The sequence below is a fragment of the Danio aesculapii genome, chromosome 22, assembly GCF_903798145.1.
Source record: "Danio aesculapii chromosome 22, fDanAes4.1, whole genome shotgun sequence".
Lineage (NCBI taxonomy): Eukaryota > Metazoa > Chordata > Actinopteri > Cypriniformes > Danionidae > Danio > Danio aesculapii.
This window is the reverse complement of record NC_079456.1, coordinates 11,398,922-11,420,177: the sequence shown is the minus strand read 5'-3', so window position 1 is coordinate 11,420,177 and position 21,256 is coordinate 11,398,922. Positions and strand designations below refer to the sequence as shown.

Sequence of the window (21,256 nt, the reverse complement as noted above, 5' to 3'; positions counted from 1 at the left end):
TTAAACCCATACAATTATTACCACTCGGTTCAGATGAATACTACTAATTTGTCACTTGCTGTTGACTTTTCTTTGGTTTATAGACAGCCATGATTCAACAGTAATGTGCTTACAAAGTCTTAATATTCTGTAATCCCTAAGGAATCTGAGCACCACATGTGATGTAGAATTAATTCTTTAATTTCCAATCATTAATGTTCAGTCTTAAAAATGACATTGTTCATTACAAAATTGGACTTTGTTTGATTGTTATGACCCTGTTTCCACATCCATGTCCTCAACATACTCTGTTTCAGACCTGCAGATCTCCTCCAGAGCCAGTTCTGCAACCAAACAACAATATATAAGGTTCAATCCATCATAACTAGCTAACATAACATGACTTATATTAAATCAGATATCTTTAAACCTTTAGTTTACCCCCTAAAAAAAATTATTTTAGCTGTAAATTTACTCAGTATAAGATCATAAGAAGCCACGGGTATTCATTTTGTTTTGCCCTTTTTTTAACTCTCAAAATGACTTGAATCACCATGGACCAAGGTTTATGCAAAACAAATAATCTACTAAAGAAAAAGTCGTGGATGGGCTGAGTAAATTAACAGCAAATCTTCATTTATGGGGTGAACAAACCATTTAAAAATTCATAACCCTTCATAACTTCCTAACTATTTTAATTTAAAGCAATATTGGCATTGATTAACAAACAAATGAAAACACATGAACCCACCTTCGCTCTCGGACAGATCTGGAAGCTGACGGAAAGTGTCTCTGATAGCAGGAATGACCTGATCGTACATGTGTAAGACGTCCAGACAGTGTTCGGAAAATGCAGAATCCTTCAACAGCAGCCAGTGCAGTAACATCAGTGCTTCTCTCAGTACCTGCAATCCAGGACTCGACCTGATCCGAGTACCCACCGTTTGACCTCCTCTGCATTTCGTTTTCAGCCACTGTCGGTGTAAAACAACAACGACAGTCCGTACCACCTGAAGAGGGAAAACGTATACAGTTGAAGTCAAAATTACTCGCCCTCCTGTGAATTTTTTTCTTTTTCAATTATCTCCTAAATGATGTTTAACTAATGGAAAATTTTCCACAGTATTTCCTGTAATATGTTATCTCCTGGAGAAAAGTCTTGTTTTATTTCAGCTAGAATAAAAGCAGTTTTTAATTTTTTAAAAACTATTTTAAGCAAATTTTTAGCCCTCTTAAGCAATTTATTTTTTCGATTGTCTACTGAACAAACCATCGCTATACAATGACTTGCCTAATTAACCTAACTTGTAAAAGTAAAAAAAAAAAGTACTGTCATCTTGGCAAAGATAAAAGAAATCAGTTATTAAAAATGAGTTATTAAAACTATCATGTTTAGAAACCATATTTCCGTAAACAGAAATTGGGGAAAAACATACCGGGGGGGACTTCAACTGTATATATTTCAGGTCAGTACAAGAGATTTAAAGGTCCCCTGAAGATGCTTGAATTGCGGAGCTTTGTTTGGTGTGTTTCAAATTCAACTGAAACATTTAGAAAGGGTGGGGAATTTCGAGTAGCTTTTCTCCCTTTTAAAAATAGCCAATGACATTTTGTAAAATAGCTCAGCTCAAAAAACAGCTCAGCCAGTTAAAGTCGATGAGCTAAAATTCAACAATCACACATTATTCACCAGATGACAAAAAAACATTCTTAATGTCCTTTTGTGTGCAATGTATTTTATCCCTCAGGGCTTGCCGTAGGTAAGTGCACATGCACACAGCACATTTCAGCTTTCTGTGGATTGAGTTTGCATCGTTATAACAAATTAATACAAAGCAGCTCAAATCAACATTAGCTGGGTTTCTATCCCCCTGTGTTAATGCGCATTTGAAGTATAGCATGAAAATGAGTTATGGAAAATAAAAATGCCTTAATTATTACAAATGTTTTTTTATTTATTTATTTATATATATTTTTTTTAGACAAAGTGGTTTTATAAAATTACACTTGCGTGACCAATCAGCTGTCTCCATTATGCTTGGGTTGTTTACTGTTGGTTACTAGGTTACCAATACTAGAGTCAGCCACTCTAACACCTAATTCCCATTTGGGATTTTGTTTTTTTCTTTTTACCAGTCAAACCTGCCAGTTCAGACCTACCAGTCTGTAACAATGCTCAGTTCAATTGTATCACTAGATACTAGAAAGCATTTGATTCGTCAGAATATGTAATGAGAAGATGATGTCATAAAAAATGTTGATCGTTATTGGCAGAACTGAGAAAACTGGCCGTTTTAAAAGTTGTATCTTTTCAGTTTGAATTTTGTCACTGCTTTTGTGCACACTGGATTACAGATAACCTTTAAATGAACATATTATAACTAACAGCCCAGAAAACTTTCATTTTGATTTATAACAGATATGAATGTCTGAAAATAAATAAACTCAAACCTCATTAACACACTGGCAGGATGATTCGCACAGAGCCACCCATGTTCCAGTCTTCTGTGTGAACAGCTTAGTCAATAACCGGATGACCTGTTGACCGAGGAATCTGCTATTTAATGCTGTGTTTATGCAAGTAATACATTTCTAAACAAAAAAGTACAAGATGAATTACCACAAGCTCCAAGCAACTCCATGCGTCCTCAGTAGAGGATTTATGCGGTCTGGATGTGACGTACTGGAATATTTTGAGAAAAGGACACGGATCTGGAGGAAAAGAGTTTATGTAAATCATATAATCATAAATAAATACACATTTGATGGAAGTCTAAAAGACACTCACAGTCATGCGAGCAGAGTTTAGTGGCCATCTCGTCATTACAGATGATAAACGACAGAAATCTCACACACAGATGGACAATTCTGTACGTGGTCTCCAGAGTCAGGCATTTACACAGCACGGAATTGGACATGACCACCTGGAGCCTACAGTATATTTGAAAAACAAGACAGTAGCTTAATTGACCAAACATGTATATAAAACTTTTTACCTACCTACCTACCTACCTACATATATATATATATATATACATTATATATATATATATATATATATATATATATATATATATATATATATATATATATATATATATATATATATATATATATATATATATACGTGTGTGTGTGTCAAAAGAAAATAATAATAATAATGATAATAAAATAATAATAATATGACAAACTGAATAAATCAAATCTTTTGGGTGGACTATCCCTTTATATATGCCATTTAATATTGTCTTTAACATGCTAGCACATGATCCACTTAAGTCAGACATCTGAAAAGTTACAGTTTCCAGATTCAACCGTTCTATAATGAATAATTTCTAGCATTTCAATGTCCAAAAGTCAATTATTCCTTATACTGTTGGGCTATTCTGATTGTGTGTCGAGTTATTTTCAGATAAACGCTCAGCTAAAGTAGTTCCAGGCTGGTTTTACCATTTCACTACACTGAATCATTTTAGTTGTTATACATCTACAGAAGTCAGAAATCAAAGCAAATAGATTTTGATGAGACATGCAAGAAACTAGTCCTACACACAAGCAGTTTGAGGACAAAAAACAGATAAATTACCTGAATTTAAACATCCTAAAAATGTCTTTATGCACGTTAACTACAGTATAATAGAAATAATTGACACCTGACCATCAAATTATTAGAAAATACTGCCATGTGCAGTTTGCAACAGGACCGCAACACTGGGTGTGCGAATAACGGACCCTTTTCACATTTCCAGGCTTCCCAGTAGCGGAAGTTGTCATAGTGCGGTAAACGTAGAGCACAATGAATAGGAGAGTGCAACAAATGTTTTTTTACAATCCTATTTGCTGAAACAATCAAACAATGGTGTGGTCAAGACTTTCAGAAAAAGAAAAAAAATATATAGTGTGAGATTGATAACGGCAGCCAGAAGAGAGAATAACGTCATATTTACAGTCCTGTCCATAGACGCGGAATTAGAAACGCCTCACATAAGCGGTAACTCCTGTTTTGTATTTTAGTGAAAAGATGACATAATACATACATTAATACATATAAACATGTTTTTAAATCTAAATATTAAAAACTTCACTGTTAAATGTGCCATAACAGTCTTCTGAAAAGTGTCCATTCAACAACCCTGCCCATCGTCAATTACTCCTTTCTTCTTTACATTTAAACAAACATAAATATGTATGTTTACATTTAAATATACATAAATAGACCAAGAGTCTTTAAAATTGGCCTGGTAAAACAACCAATCCAAACTAGGGCTGCACAATATATCGTTTCAGCATCAATATCGCAGTTTCACATAGCCACAGTTCAGAACACATGACATTTGTGCAGTCACTGCAGAGTTTGACAATAATGAATCATATGCGTCTGTTTTTGAGTCCTGTGACAATGTGGGCATTTCAAGCACAAGAAATTGTACCATTTGTGACTTTAGTAAATGTTATTTTTATTGAACTACTTGTATAACGAAAGGCATGCAGTGTGTTATTATACATTAGATTATTAAATTTCTATATCTGAAATAAGGCTGAACGATATATCATTTGAGCATCAATATCGCAATGTTAACAATAGCTTTATCCTTTGATCTTTAATAAATAATCAAATAAATATTCGCTAAATAATTTTATACAATATTATAAAATAATATTTAAATATTAAATATAAGTATAAAATTTATTTATACATTTCCCAGTACTGGGTTGCAGCTGGAAGGGCATCCGCTGCATAAAACACATGCTGGAATAGTTTGTTCATTCCGCTGTGACCACCCCTGATAAATAGGGAACTAAGCTGAGGGAAAATGAAGGAATTAATTATTTATACAGTGATAACCAGGTTATTTTATGTTTGATTGTTCAATTTCTATATTTATCTTTAATTTTTACTCTGTTGTTTTAATATATGCATCTAATTTATTATATTTTTAGCAGATGCAATGCAAAAATGCTTGATCCCCCAGATGATCAATCTTTACAAATAAAGCTATTTAAATCATCTAGAGAAATTATATTTATACCGCAATATACATCACAGTAAAACAAATCCTTTTTTTTTTTACATAAAAAATACAGATTATTCAATATCGTGCAGCCCTAATCTGAAAATTGTTTGACTCTCCAAAAGAAAAACAAAGCACTGTTTATTTCATCTGTATATTTGCTTTATTAAATTCAGCTATGCTTGTAATTTGTTTATTATATTTTATGTATGATTCACTTCCTTACAGAATCATCCCAAATCCATCTATGATTTATTAAGTGACAAATTTAAGTCATCTTAATTCAAATAGTATACTTATATTTCAATATATGTTACAGACAAAGTATCGCAATATCAGATTTCACCTTGTTCAAACAGTATACTGCACCTGGAGATCAGGTTGTCCTGCGCTCTCTCTGCCAGCACACTGAGAATCTTCCAACTGCAGCCCACTAGCGCCTCCCGATGTCCCGCGGCGGTACTGAACGCCGGATCTGCCAGTTGTAAAACCCTCCTCAGGACCGGCATCTGATTTTGCATTTCCCCAAGCACGTTTTTGGAAGTCTGCATCCGAATCACATCCTCCAGAGCCTCTTTACTGTAGCAGACGATGTGCTGAAGCGCTCTGAGGGCCGCCAGAGCCAACTCCTCCTGTCCGCTTAGAGACTCCTCCAGAATGGAGCTCAGACTGGAGTCTGAAGAGCCGGACAGAGAGCCGCTGTGGAGAGAGGTTTTGGTGGAGGAGTCGAAGACCTCTAGAGACTGACAGTAGGTGCTAATGTGGAAGGAAAGCAGGGGGAGGAAGTGCACTGCTGACGGGCAGGACAAGAGGGGAGAGACAGTGGTGGGCTGATGGAGAGAGAGAGCTGTGAGAGCGGACATGGCCAGACTCTGGAGGTGGTGGAACCGAGACGGAGAACGAGGAAACGAGCGGAGGTCTGTGGAGGACGAGCTGGAGGTCGACAACGATCCACTGAGGGGGGAAAAAAATCTGAATTATTAGCACTTCCTGTATATTTTTTCCCAATTTCTGTTTAACAGAAAGAAGAATTTTTCCAAAACATTTCTAAACATAATAGCTAATTGATTTCTTTTATATTTGGCTTGATGACAGTACATAATATTTTACTAGAAATATTTCAAGATCCTAGAATTCAGCTTTAAGTGACATTTAAAGGCTGAACTAGGATAATTAGGCAAGGTATTGTAAACAGATGTTTGTTCTTTAGACCAGGGATTTCTGAACTTTTCAGCCCGCCAGCCCCAAAATAACAATGCCAATGACTTGCAATATTCTCTGAGGTCATTATAATTATACAAAACCTTTCACCCCATGGCGCACACATACCAATACGTCAAAGTCTATTTACCATTTAATTTTGGAGCTCATAAGCTCCAAAGCTCGTCAGCATGTATTTGTTTTTAATGTACGTGACTGGCATAAAGGTGTCCGAAAGTTTAACCTGGTGCCATAAAATCAATGTACTGCATTTGATGGTATTGCTGTCTTTAATATATCGTTATCACTCAAGGGGTTGCAAAAAAAACTAAAATAAAAATAAATAAAAAAATTGAAAGGCTGATTTTTATTCGCATGTAGTTTTTTTAAATGTTTATTATTAACATGTTAACAATGTTACTATTAGCTACTATTTTGTTCTTCAGTAGGTTAAAATATGGTTATTATAATAGTTTAACAAAAGGACTTCTGGAAATCGCTAAGCGACCCCTCGGGGGGTACAGAACCCCATTTTTAGAACCGCTACTTTAGACAATCGAAAAAAAAAATATTGCTTAAGGGGGCTAATAATATTGACCTTAAAATGATTTTTAAAAAATAAAAACTGCTTTTATTTTAGCAGAAATAAAGCAAATAAGACTTTATCCCAAAAAAATAATATAGGAAATACTGTGAAAATAATCATAGCTCAGTTAAACATCATTTTTGGAAAAAAAAAGAAAAATGTTTGAATTCAACTGGATTAAAAAAACATATTTTTAAAGATGCGATAAAAGTAAACCAATAAGAGAAAGTTGGCATAATTGTAAGTTATTTAAACAAGCATGTTTTTTTTCCAAAAAATTCAAACTGGCTTGAAAAAAATAATTTAATTTGCTTTCTATATTTGTAGCATTTCTTTACCTTTTAACTGTTAATTATTACTATTTCTAATTTTGTATTAATGATATTGAACTGGCGTCACACTGGCACAGTGGGTAGCAAGACTGCCTCACAGCAAGGTCATTGGTTCGAGCTCCGGCTGGGTCAGTGGAGTTTGTATGTTCTCACTTTGTTCACAAGAGATTCCTCCGGGTGCTCCGGTTTACCCATAAACTGTAAAATATATGGACGTAGTATCCGTGACATCACCCATAGATTTCTGAACACTGCAAAAGAAGCTACAAGTAGGCGCGGCCAACCGTGGCCATTTTGTTTGCGCGTCGTCGCACCCACGGCGGGATACCAAACAAGGGCAAAGAGGCGGAGAGTGAGCGGAGCTACAGACACCTGCTGGCATTTTGCTTGGACCTGGCTTAGACAGACTTTACTTAGGGAGAAACGCTTAATACTTTATTACCTGCGACTCGTTTGTGTTCTGACCACATGTGCTTGGCTGTACACTATATCAATAAAGTGTTTAGACTTTTAAAAACCCTGTTGTAATACATTGAGCCATTAAACATTGTTCTTATGACGTTTTTTTCTAGAGGAGGAAAACGCGAATTACTTCCAAACACTTCAGATATAGTCTGTGTTAGTAAATGCAAGACTTTTGATGAAATCCAGCATAACACTGTATGACAACGCTTCAGATGACTGATCTAGAACCTACAGCTAATCAATCTGTCAGATTCTGGAGTGCTTTACGGATCTTAAATAAAACAAATACATTTATAGAGATGGTATACAAGTATATAACTTTACTTAAATGGGAAATGAGGCCACATGAATGGCTTGTGAGTACAATTAAGTGGACACAGCATCCCATATCATCTGATAACTGTAAGAAATAAGTCCAAAAGGCAGCTGACTGTGTAAAGCCACATAAAACAGAACAAAAATACGATGAATATGCCGAGATCAGTGGCTAATCTGCCGGATTCAGCTGAGGTGAAGTGACGGCGACCAGCGAGACCTAGCTGTCACTCAAGTGGCGTTCTTTGTACCAGGCTGTAAACACCTTTTTTCTGTTGTAAATTTGGCCATTCTAACAGAGGGCTAAATTGAAATTTGCTCTATTATGGTGCCAGGACTAGCGGAATTTTGATGAATTGCAGTTTCAGTTACTTCTCTATTGGCTTCCCGAGGGAGAGCGGGAGGTTGCCGCTTGGGTTTACCCCACAGTCCAAAGACATGCGCTATAACTGAATTGGGTAAACTACATTGGCCATAGTGTATGTGTGTGAATGAGAGTATATGGGTGTTTCCCAGTGATGATTTGTAGCTGGAAGGGCATCAGCTGCGTAGAAACGTGCTGGATAAGTTGGCGGTTCATTCCGCTGTGGTGACCCCAGATTAATAAAAGGACTAAGCCGAAAAGAAAATGAATGCATAAATGAATGAATAATATTAAACTGAGTAAAAATGAAAAAATATGCAACTAATATAAATGCTACATGTAAAACCTACAAAGAATAACTACTACAAGCAATAATGAACAATAATAAAAATTTGTTAAAATATATAAATGAAATACAATTTAACAAGACGTTCTGTTTAGTCAATGCTATAATAATAATAAATACAATAATATTTATCATTCATAAACTGTAAAATAGAAAATGCTTAAAAATGCAAAGTTTTTAAATACTTTGACCAATAAATGTCATTTTAACAGTGGTTTTAAATGACTCAATTTACTATTATTATTGGAGAATTTTACTATTAATAATCTCTTAATATTTAGTTCAGTAATTTAATTAATTAAATTATTAACAAAAAATATATTTTAAAAATGTATTAAATAATAATAATAATAATAATAATAATAATAATAATAATAATAGAAGTTTTTTTATACCAAACAAACCTTTTTTAATTGACAAAGAAATTTGTTAGCTTTTTTTTTTTAATTGATCAAACTTTCCACTGGAAATACCAACAAATATGCACTAATGTTTATATATGTCACAATGGAAAATTCCATGCTTAAAATGTAGTGATGAACGCTATAAAAGCTGGTCAATGATTTCCCAAAACAAAAGGCTGTATGCACTGCAAGTGTTTTACGCAAACATACACACACCCAGCAGGTGTTGTGTGTGTTTTGTGCTACTCACGGACTGATGCATGCGTGTTGTGTCAGTAAGTTGGGCAGAGCATCAGGACTGATGGACAGCAGATGACAGAGACCCAGAGCACTGGGGTCCAGAGGCTGCTGGAGGAGCAGCTTTAGTAACACACATCCTGCAGGATCACAAAACACAACATCACACTACAGAACACCACACTAGTGCAGTCACTGGTGCGACCCCAACTCAATGAAGCAGGAATGATTGTGGAATTTAGATTATTTTTTGGGTGAACTATCCCTTTAAAATGTGGAGAGTGTCAAAATAAATGTGCCTCCAAACAATATGGAGGTATCAATATTTTACCTTCCTTTTGAAGATCAGAGGTCATGCATTGCTGCAATCGCTGATCTTCTGGGAGTAAACATCTGGACTGTGCTGCATCGGAAATCACAGTGTGAAAAGTTTATATTATTGATGGTAAGACCTCAGTAATGAAAAGCGAAAGTGAAAGTAGATATAATCATTATATACGAACAGTAGATATAGACACACAAAGGAATAATTCATACCATCTGATGAAGAGCCTGGTTTGACTGGAGACGTTCTCTTTGAGAGTTCGGCCGAGAAGTTTTCCTTTGTCATAAACGTTCGGCTCACAGGAGACTTAACACTGTCAACAACAAGCAAATCAATTCATATGTACAGACTCATACATCCAATTATTACATGGGTACCAGTGTTGTTGCTTTTCTAATTGAAAGATTTATTGCTTTTAAGTAACTTTGGTTTGACTTTCACTAACAGAAAGTTATGATCCATGTCATTTTTGCTCAAAGAAGAAAGCTGTACACATAACGCATCTTTTGCAGACTCAAGTTTATCACTTCAAATGTAGACACATGACAAGAGTGCGCAAATACAGAGAGAGGAGGTGATGCTTCTCATGTTTTCCACACATTTATAAGCTATTTAATATGTGAATAACCCTTTAAACAACAATACAGTGGATTTTACCATGAAGCTGGGTAGCCAGTCAAGTATCAGTTTAGTTTGCACCAATTCTGGGTTTTAGATACAATAAATGTAGCTCAGTTCTTGGGTAAAACCCAAGATTGGTGCAAACTAACTTGAAACTTAACTGGCTAACCAGCTAATCTGGCCTGAGGTACAGATACGTAGTACAGGCCCCTGGACATACAGCAGATTCTGGACTTCTTAGCATGTGGCTGTTTGTCACAAGAAGAAAACAAGCTTTGTTTCAGCTTGGGATGGCCACGGTTCATGCTACATGCTAATTGTACTATAATAAGGTCATGTTTTGGCTGTACGGGTGAAACGGTGACTCAGTGGTTAGCACTGTCACCTCATGGTAAGAAGGTCACTGGTTCGAGTTTCGGCTGGGGCAGGAGGCATTTGTGTGTGGAGTTAGTATGTTCTGCACATTCATGTGGGTTTCCTCCACAATCCAAAGATTTGCGGTACAGGTGAATTGGCATCCATTGCATAAAAAACATATCCCAGAGTATCTGGTGGTTCATTCCGCTGTGGCGACCCCTGATAAACCCTAAGGATAGTGACTGAACGTTGGCTGTGTATTGACAAATGACCTGTCCTGTGTTGTTGTTCCCTTATAATTTTGCACCAGCAAGTGACAATTCTCTGTAAACCAATCAGCATTCAGCAACAAGTCTAGCTCCAGCCCTTAGTACCTTAAAATCCATGTGAAATCTAAATTTACGATGTTTATTTTGCTAGCGCGCATTGTTATTGTTTAGGTGAACAATTAATCTGTGCCATTTCATAGACTTAATTATTATTATAACTTGTTTTGTAATCATCAATCAAAGTCTGAGCATTTGCTGCCGTGTTTGTAGTGGCGGTTCTTCTCTGTTGACATCAGTAATCTTCTCCACGGCCCTCTTACCGTTAGTTTGCTATGAGCGAATGATGCACAAAAAGAAAACCCCGCCCCCTGCACAATATGCAGTTTCAGTTGGATGTGCATCAACATACTGAAACAAAAGTCTCAGCAACTTCTGGTTCACACAGACTTTAATGTTGTGCTAGCTACCCTTATGAATAGCTCTCAAAGAAATGGTATGGCAGGGTTTGCTATAATGATACTTTTGACAGTGGAAATGTAAATAAACGTGTACTGTACTGTACTGAAACTAGCCATAAAATAAAACACTCTAGAATTGAGTGTGTGAGTATATGAACAAAACAGAGAAACAAAGAAGCTGAATGTGGTATTTACACTGGTCGTGCAGGTGTGCTGCTCTGCTTTCCTCCGCGCTCCACGCTCTGCAGTTTCCCTCTCATCTCGTTCATCTCAGCCTCTTTAAAGTGCAGCTCCGACTGCAGGGACTGCACCTGCAGGAAACCTCAGCATCTCGTTAGTCTGAACTATTTCACCAGTTCATCTGAGGAGGATGAGCCACTGAGATCTACCTTCCTGGAGAGCTCCTTCTCTCGGTCGCTCTGAGCCTGAGTTTTCTCCTTCTCCAGGATGATCTGTGCCTGCCGGTGCTGCTCGCGCTCCTGATGAGCCTGTTTCAGAGAGTCCCGCAGCACTCGAATCTCCCCGTTCTTCATCAGGATCTCCTCCTCCACCTCCTTCAGCTGAGAGACAACACACAGAAGAGATGTCAGGAATAATGTGCTATAAGTGTGTGCAATGTGTCTATTTGATGAGCAAATAAAGCACTGAACACACACCTTTTTCTTCAGTTCTGCTTGCTGTTCCTCTAATTGTTTGTAGTAGAGATCATCTCCATCTTTAGTGGAATGACCATCTGCTATATAACAACACAAGCATGTTACATTTGTAGTTTAAGCAAACAATGCTTACAATGCGAAAATGATCAAAGAAACATGAGGTATTAATTTTCACAAATTTTCCTTCGGCTTAGTCCCTTTATTCATGAGGGGTCGCCACAGCAGAATGAACCGCCAACTTATCCAGCAAATGTTTTACACAGCGGATGCCCTTCCAGCTGCAACCCAGTACTGGGAAACATCCATAAACACTCATTCAAACACATACACTACGGGCATTTTAGTTTATTTAATTCACCTATAGCGCATGTTTTGGACTGTGGGGGAAACCGGAGCACCCAGAGGAAACCCACGCCAACACAAGGAGAACATGCAAACGCTACAGAAACGCCAACTGACCCAGCTAAGGGCTCGAATCAGTTACCTTCTTGCTGTGAAATGACAGTGCTTACCACTGAGCCACCGTGTTGCCTAAGTATTAATATAATTCTATCTAATAATAACTAAAATAAAGACAGTAGTCAACATTTCAAGTGATTCAAGACCTTTCATCAAAGTTGTCCTAAAACTACTGAGCAACACCCTTTAATGTTTTAGGACAATTTAGAAAAAACATTTTTAATCCGGTTCAAATGTTGACTTCTCTATAAAAATCTAAATCCTATGTTATTTTGGATTTTAATTATTATTTCATGAAATGTTATACCGACTATTTTCATCTTAAATTGTAACAATTTTTATCTGCTATGAGGATATTATCAATCTATTAGGGATGCTCCGATCGCGATTGGTATCGGCCGATAATCACATTTCATGACTCAATCGGTACACACCAATCTGGCCGACATCAAGAACATTTGTTTATGTTGTCGACATTTGTTTATGACTTTACAAGCAGAGGAAGGAGTGACGAGAGTGAGTGAACAAGAAAACAGATTGAGAGAGGCACAGTGATGTTCTAAGTATTGCATTGATTAGGTTAACTTCTTATACATCAATTATTCACTCTAAACTTTTTCTTCATTGAGACACGTTGAATTGTTCTTCCATAATTTGCATTGTTTGCACACTGCATTGTAAATCATTTCTTACCAATTTTAAAAATCTGTTTTATCTATTATTTTTGTAAAACTCCTGACCATGACATGTTCACACTAAATGTTAATAATAGATGTTTTTAAGGGATTATTTGCAGCATCCTTATGTTACTCTCTTAGGTATGGCGAGATCTCCACTTAAGTACAGAGTTTCCTCCAGGATTTTTTCTAGCTGTGGCGGCAGGCATTTTTACACAGATCTACCAACTACCTCTCGCGTTATTTCAATGTTAATTACAAATGTCGTGAGTGCAGCATTAGAAGTCGAGATCGCATTTATGTAATAGCCTACGAGCATGCCGATCTCTTTGCTTGCGCGCCGATTTCCTCTGCTCGTGCACAAAACTTCTTGCACGCCCCCTCAAATATAAGCCGTTTTAAGAGCGCGCAGATCTTCTTTTGCGCTCTCAAATAAACGCTGCTGAGGCGCAATTTAGTACGTTTATGTAACAAGTGTGTCTCCAACATTTATTAGATTTGCTGGGAATATTTATAAATGTCACCAATAGACCTATAGAGCAGTATTAATGCGTCCTGAAGTAAAGTGAAACCGCTATACGTCATGTTTGCTGGCCTCACGCATCACGCGCCTGTCAGTCAGCCAGTCAGCACGTAGAGGGTTAAACAAATGACGCACAGCACTACTACGGTTACAGAAAAGTTTGCGCTGTTATAATTCACTTACCTTTTAATATGTTTTGGTGTGATTATAACCCGCTATTAAAAAAATGTAATGTTTTGAATGAGAAGCTGTAATAGAGCCGTGGCGGGATGAATTTTGGCATCGCGCCCCGCCATGGAAGAATGAATGTAGCGGAAACCATGAAGTATCATACTTATAGGAAAAATTAGCTTTTTTGCATTATAAAGCTTGAAGCATCAGAATTGGTACTCGGTATCTGCCGATCACCATGACAAGGAATCGGTACTCTGTATCGGCTGCAAAAATCCTGATTGGAGCATCCCTAAAATCTGTATTATTCAATTTCAATTATAAAATTTTACCTAATTATATTGTTGTTTTTATTATTATTATTACAATTATTATTAATTTAAATCAGACATAAAACATGCTTAATTTGTAGTTCATCTATGCAATAAAACTTTGGAAATTAGACTTGCAGTGTTTCGATAAAATAAAAACGATAACACAATTTAATAATAAAAACTATAATTATAAAAAATATAGTTTAATAACAAAACATTTTGCTGTTTTAGATATTAAACCATATTAGTTACTAGCCTCTTTCACACAGTGATACTGGTAAATATCCGGAAAATTACCAGGACAACTTTACCGGTAGATTCAAAAAAGCGTTGTTCACACAGGCAAGAACGTTCCGGAATTATTCTGGAAAAGACCCTTCACACATCCATTCCAAAATACAGGTAAATTCTGACATCATTAACCAGAAATGAGCTCTAAACGGCAGCACTTATATTTGTAAACATCGAAGGGGTCGGGCTTTTGTTTATGGTACATAATATGTTTGTGCTGGTGCTCACCGGCTCCTTCATGTGCACACGCGTCAAGCAACTGAAGCAGAGCTTGAAGGTAAACAAACAGCGGTTTATCATAAGTATTTTATCGATAATTCTTTCCACAGTTGGCATTAAGAAGAAACATAGAAGGAATAAACGTTATCTGACTACCATCTAGCAGCTAAATGTTTCTGGAAAAATATTCAAAACTTTCATTTTCATAAACAGCGCGAATGTGAATGCGTCTGAATGTTCTGAATGGTTGGAGTAGACGTCTCACGTCAGCGCGTTCTAATCGTAAACGCGCTCTTTACGGCAATTTTCCCTCTGTGTTCACACAGAGCAGCATTCCGGCAAATTACCGGTAATGTTACAACTTCTCTATACGGAAAATTGCCGAAACAAATTTACCAGTATTTTCAAAAAGGGCCTGTTCACACATATAGACCTTTCCGGAAAAAACAAAAAAAAAATACTTTTTGATCAAAATCTTACCTAATCACAATTAATATTTTCATTATAATAATTTATTCAAAAATTACATATTATTAAAAAGATAATATACATTATCTCAATATTTTTAATCTAAATAATATTATTACATTATAATAACGTAATTTTAATATTTCATAGTATCCATTATCATTAAATTTTCTGTTTTTATCACTTATTATCAATCAACTGATATTAAAAATTAACAAGATATATGTTAAATCGCCACTTTAACCTATCTAGAGTCCAATTAACTCAACAGCAACTGCAAAATAACTATGGAACATAAATAAGGTTAAAAATGTTGTGTTATGTGGATCAGAAACACCCAGTACTGACCAGACGTGTCTTTTCTTTGAGCGTGTGTGTTGTTGTAAGTGCTGCTGCTGCAAGCGTCTCCGAGGGCGAATGTTTTCCGTCCAGACCTCACTGGAGCTTTGCTTGGTTCATCAGCGCAGGCAAACACAGAGTCGAAAGATCTCTTGGAGCTGCTGTTCTGGACGTCTGCGCTGATGGCCTGAGATGCAATGATATCAATCTGCTCCAGATCATCTTGGGTGAAATCAATGTCATCGTCAAACGGGTCGGGCCCAGTCTTCACCTGAGGGCCCTTCAGTCTCTTGCTCGGCGGAAAGTCCATGTCAACGAGCTCCTGCTGGGAAATCAATAAAAAGTTAGTAATGTTTAGTGAATAATCAGTGTAGTAAAGAATATGTTTATGTCTCTTTTCACAAGATGATAAGTCTCTGATGCCCCTAGAGCAGGGTGCCCAAACTCAGTCCTGGAGGGCCGGTGTCCTGCAAAGTTTAGTTCTAAATCCATTTAGACACACTTAAACCAGCTAATCAAGCTCTTTATAGATATACTGGAAACTTCCAAGCAGGTGTGTTGAAGGAAGTTGGAGCTAAATTATGCAGGACACCGGCCCTCCAGGACCGGGTTTGGGCACCCCTGCCCTAGAGTGTGTTCAATTTCAGCTCAAAGTACCCCGCTAACAATTTTTTGAAACTGCCCCTTTTAGACTTCGATCCAAATTGTGCCATTTTGGTGACTGTCTCTTTAAATTCAAGTGAGAAAAGGCCCTCTTTTCAAATGTGGGCGGAGCTACAAATGCCTATGGTTATCTGCAGTTTTCATTTGTGCATCCTAAAACTCCACATCTATAATGCCTCTAACGGCAGACGACTGCTTCTCACTCAGGGCTGTCTATGCTAATGAGGGACAGATCATCACTAATGGAATGTCATTACAATTGGAAAATTTTGGATAAATATGTCTTAAAGTGATTAAAACTTTAGTAAATTATTAAATATCCCCACCAGGTTTTATAATAAATAGTACTGCATAAGCTGTACAATGTTTGTATATACATGACCACTATAATGTGCAGTTGAAGTCAGAATTAGCCCGTCTATTTATCTTTTCCCCCCAATTTCTGTTTAACGGAGAGAAGATTTTTTTCAACACATTTCTAAACATAATAGTTTTAACAACTGAATTATTTTATCTTTGCCATGATGACAGTAAATAATATTTGACTAGATATTTTTCAAGTCACTTCTTAACTAGGTTCATTAGGTTAACTAGGCAGGTTAGGGTAATTAGGCAAGTTATTGTATAATGACTGTTTGTTCTATAGACTATCGAAAACAATATTGCTTAAAGGGGCTAATAATTTTGACCTTAAAATGGATTTTAAACTATTATAAACAGCTTTTATTCTAGCCTCATAATTAAGACATCCAGGATAACATGTTTATATGTATTACTATATAAATAAATGTTTAAACACACATTTTATATTTATTAAAAACCTATACATCCCATGATTTCAATTAAATGGACAAGCTTATTGATTTAAACGTAAATGTAACAATTAAAACTGAGCCACAATTCTTAAAGAATGAATGGCTTTATTAATAATCTACAAAAATGATAGCAGAAAATAAATAATTTAGAAAAAAACATAAAATACAATATCTAATGTTTGTTTTTCGCAATATAAAATGTATTTTGCAAATACAAATTACATTTTGGGATACATTTGGGAACGACTGAAAATCCCTGACATTACAGTACGGTTCGTGCCAGTTCATTAATATCAACCAGTACGTTAGCATCTGACAATTTTAATACGATAACACTAACACTAACTTACTGGTCAGATAATCCAGTTATTTTTCATCTTATAATGTGTAAGATAATACCTGATTAACAAACTACCAAACAATGCTCTTCCAGACTCCCATACTAACTTTGACATGGTAAAAGTGTAGTAAAGTGTTCAAGTTTATCAGTCACCTGCTTGATTTAGGCTCCTCAGATTCCTGCATAACATGCAACGGCCCGTCAAACCACCGACATGACAAACCAAAAGTAAACACTCCAAATAAAGTGCAATTCTGAGCTGTTTACATAAAAATTGTTGACAAAACAAACAAATAAATGACAAGAGGAAAAGTTGGAGGCATTTCTGAAGGTTCGGTATTCATTCACGTGAAGAGGAGTGTCCATGCGGCCAGGCGAAAGCGTACGCGGTAGTAAAACATCACCTGATTGGCTAAACCGCAGCTACAGTGTCTTATAACGAGTTCTGATTCGTCAAAAGAGTAGCGTACGTACTATGGAGACTCTCTTGCGACAAAATGCGTTTTGAACAATTCATTTTGATTAAAAAACTTGCACAAAGCCGTGATTTAGAAGTTGTCTAAGCATGTTCAACACGGTGTGTTTGTGAAAGTGTTAAACGTTTTCGTATAAGGCTACAAGATTGTAGATTATTTTGGTTTAAATGCAAAAATATGAGTACACAACAAAACACTGACGCAGAGCAGTATGAGTAAAATTAATAATGTATATATTTACAAGGTGCACACACAATTAAATACTGTTTAATGGTATTTTTATGATATTTTGTAAGCAAAAAAGGTATCACTAAAAATTAGCAGGTACATTTTATATGATCACAACAAGCATACGACAAAACTTGCAGTTAATAAGCTAGCATGTAAGTTATAACCCAACTGTAACAATTGTGCTAAATAGCTGCAAACTGCTTTATTTTTTAACAAAAGCTGTTAAGTTAGACATCAAAAACATTGTTTCAGGCTACAGAAAAGTGTAAACTATAAATAGGTAAATAATAATGTTTGCTGCTTTGTCCACAGCAGTAGTGTGCGTCTACAGATATTTAGCATCCATGCTAATGAATCTATGAAAACATACTTTTTTATTTCACACAATGTGTGCATTCATGGAGTGTTTTGTCGCTGCTGTTTTAGGTTGGAATACAGCACGCCCACGATTTATTAAAGAGAACAAATGATTGTGAACATTTGCAACAAACATACACAACAAGCATATCTTTTTTTATACGATAAAAATTTTGCAGTTAATAAATGAGCTAAGTTAGCATGTAGGTTACAACCAACTGTAATAATTGTGCTAAATAGCTACGAAATACTAGCTTAAATACTTTAAATGAGACAGTAAGACTTCAAAATATTGTTACAGGCTACAGAAATGTGTATTAATGGGTAAACAATGAAATACTGTTTGCTGCTTTGTCCACAGTGTGTTTGCAGATCTACGCTAATGCATCTATGACAACATACGTTTTTAATCTCACACAATTTGTGCATGTTGTTACAAGCATGTTGCATGTTGAGTGCTTTTGTTGTTGTTTTATTTGGGGTTGAAGTATTACAACATATGGTTTAGTAAAGAGATCACTTTAAAACAAAGAAACAAATGAGTTCGTGCTGATATATTAGTAAATTGTGTGAATGAATGAGTCCATTTGTGGCCAAAATATGCATATATTGTGTCTGCAATTCATGTGTGTGTGAAAATCCCCTGAGACACAACAACATTGATTAAGAGTAATAACGTGCACATATGCGTATAATAAATGTCACCTACGGTTAAAAAAATGATACAAAAAAGTGGTCAGTGTTACAACAACAATTTACTTGTTTGATACGTGATACAAGGGTTGTTTATAGAAATTAATCACTCGTGACGTCACAGAGAACTCGCTCTCTGATTGGCGCAGGCGAGTGGCTGCAGAGTGTTTACCATCTGAGCGCAGAAGTGGGACTGCACGTAGCTCGAACCACCGTCGGAGGAGGAAGTTCGTGGTCGAAATTGTGATTTATTCGTCCAATTTTACAACTGGGTTGATAAAAGCACTTGGAACAGCTGTAGAAACTTTATATGTCTCTCATCTGATTCACTGGAACAGGTTAGTTACGTTTAAGGCGTTTTATTTCGCGTTGTTTTGAACAAAGGAACGAGCCAAAGACGCTGTTCGGGCCTGTTGAGTTCAGCTTTTTCGACTTAATTGATCTAAAAACACTCGATTGAGCTTTCTTTTGGCTGTGTATTAAAGTTTGACTCATTTTTCCTTTTCAGCTCATGCTAAAACTTCACAATGAAAACCGAAGTCTCTACTGCTGCTAACTTTGTCGCGCGTCTGTTGAGAGGAACAGGGTTGCTTTCAGAAGAACAGCTGCAACGATTCAGGTTCTCTTTGGAAGAAGCTTTGGGAGGTAATAATACATTAGATATGATCTTTTTATTGTTTCTAACTCAATTTAACCGTGTATCTTCCAAATTCTGATATTGTTTATTGTTAAGAACAAAGCAGGGTTGGTTTATGGCAGCACCAAAGTCCATTGACTGAAAGTTACACCTTTTTAAATGCAATCTGCTTTAAGCATCAAAAACTTCATCATAGTAATAGTCATAACCATTGTTCATTCTTTCATTGCAGATCATTATCGCCACCACTGGTTCCCAAATGCACCATTCCGAGGTTCGGGCTACAGGTGCATCCGGATCAACCACAAGATGGACCCTTTGATAGGCAAAGCAGCTTGTACGATTGGACTCACAAAAGAGCGGCTTTTTTCTCTGCTGCCAAGTGAACTCACCATGTGGGTCGATCCATATGAAGTATCCTACCGGATTGGAGAGGATGGCTCCATATGCGTCCTCTACGAGTCCACACCTCTGTCAGACAAGAATCCGGGGGACAGCTGCAAAGGCGAACTGAGAATGGAACAGCAGAGTCCATCCAAATCCTTCAGCATGATGACCTGCTCCAGCTGAAGAATAGTTGTCTGTTGATCTGCTTGTGAGCGTAGTAAATCAGGCATCGCTCATGTTCAGTTACTTTTTAAACCTTTTTTTTTCCTCCAGATTTTTTTAAATCAATGGTGAAATATTATTGACCTCATAGTGAAAACAGATGTATTTTGATTAAATGTGTTTTAAGCTCCCTGTACAGTCATGTTGAATATGTTTTTTTAAATTTCTATTAAAAGGTTTTCTATGAATTTCTAGAAACTTAAACTGTTTTGTGTTTTTTTTTCTCTCTCTCTTCTATGCTCAAAGCATATTTTACATAAATATATATATTTTATGTTTATTTCATAATAAACAACTTTTAGTTACACATAACTACAACTTTAGGATGTTTCTAAAATATTTACTTTTCCTAAACTTTATGGAATAACAACTGAACCAATGAATAAATTGATAAGAGTAACATTTGTGGAAGTGAATAACAAATTGAAATTTTGATTTAACATGCTGTTAGTTTTATATTCCAATAAAAAAATTGTTAATTTGGTGTGTTTTAGTATGTATAATGTAAAATGCAAATTTTTTTTCACAAAGTCATCAAACTTCATAGTTGCCCTACATTTGCATCAGCATTTGATGTCATGCATGTATAAATATATCTGCAAATTAGAAAGCAGCTAATAAGTTAATAGTTATAATATTAATAATATAATAATAGTAATATATAATTTTTATATAGATATATGAAACAAAGACATAAATCTAATACTCAGTTAGTGCTCTCTCTATCTCTATATATATAAAATAAATATTTGTGTATGTATATATACATATCTCTCTATATATATATATGTGTGTATATGTATGTGTATATATATATATATATATATATATATATACATATATATATATATGTGTGTGTGTGTGCATATATATATATATATATATATATATATATATATATATATATGTATATATGTATATGTATATATGTATATGTATATATATATATATATGTACATGTATATATATGTATGTATATATGTATGTATATATATGTATGTATGTATATATATATATATATATATATATATATATAACGTAGGAAACG

The 21,256-nt window shown here is 35.7% G+C and overlaps 2 protein-coding genes across 5 annotated transcripts; one reads left to right on the top strand and one right to left on the bottom strand.

The window, feature by feature from the left end:
- Positions 1-164: 164 nt before the first annotated feature.
- Positions 165-17,571, bottom strand: atrip (ATR interacting protein). 4 transcript variants are annotated; one of them, XM_056448325.1, is made up of 14 exons: positions 17,313-17,571; positions 15,397-15,712; positions 11,927-12,006; positions 11,660-11,830; positions 11,466-11,581; positions 9,778-9,878; positions 9,572-9,643; positions 9,254-9,380; positions 5,361-5,945; positions 2,768-2,910; positions 2,600-2,691; positions 2,431-2,517; positions 731-989; positions 165-323 (listed from the first exon to the last, which is right to left on the bottom strand). In XM_056448325.1, the coding sequence occupies exons 2-14, from the start codon at positions 15,695-15,697 to the stop codon at positions 250-252; spliced, it is 2,208 nt and encodes a 735-aa protein (XP_056304300.1). In that variant the 5' UTR covers positions 15,698-15,712; positions 17,313-17,571; the 3' UTR covers positions 165-249. The 4 variants fall into 4 exon arrangements, with proteins under 4 accessions (XP_056304300.1, XP_056304298.1, XP_056304301.1 ...); XM_056448323.1 differs by having other exon boundaries at positions 17,359-17,571; XM_056448326.1 differs by having other exon boundaries at positions 11,927-12,003; positions 17,359-17,571.
- A 1,569-nt stretch (positions 17,572-19,140) lies between these two features.
- si:dkey-42i9.4 (uncharacterized protein LOC492503 homolog) lies at positions 19,141-20,412 on the top strand. Its single transcript, XM_056447890.1, has 3 exons — positions 19,141-19,300; positions 19,471-19,607; positions 19,832-20,412. The coding sequence occupies exons 2-3, from the start codon at positions 19,490-19,492 to the stop codon at positions 20,167-20,169; spliced, it is 456 nt and encodes a 151-aa protein (XP_056303865.1). The 5' UTR covers positions 19,141-19,300; positions 19,471-19,489; the 3' UTR covers positions 20,170-20,412.
- Positions 20,413-21,256: the final 844 nt, after the last annotated feature.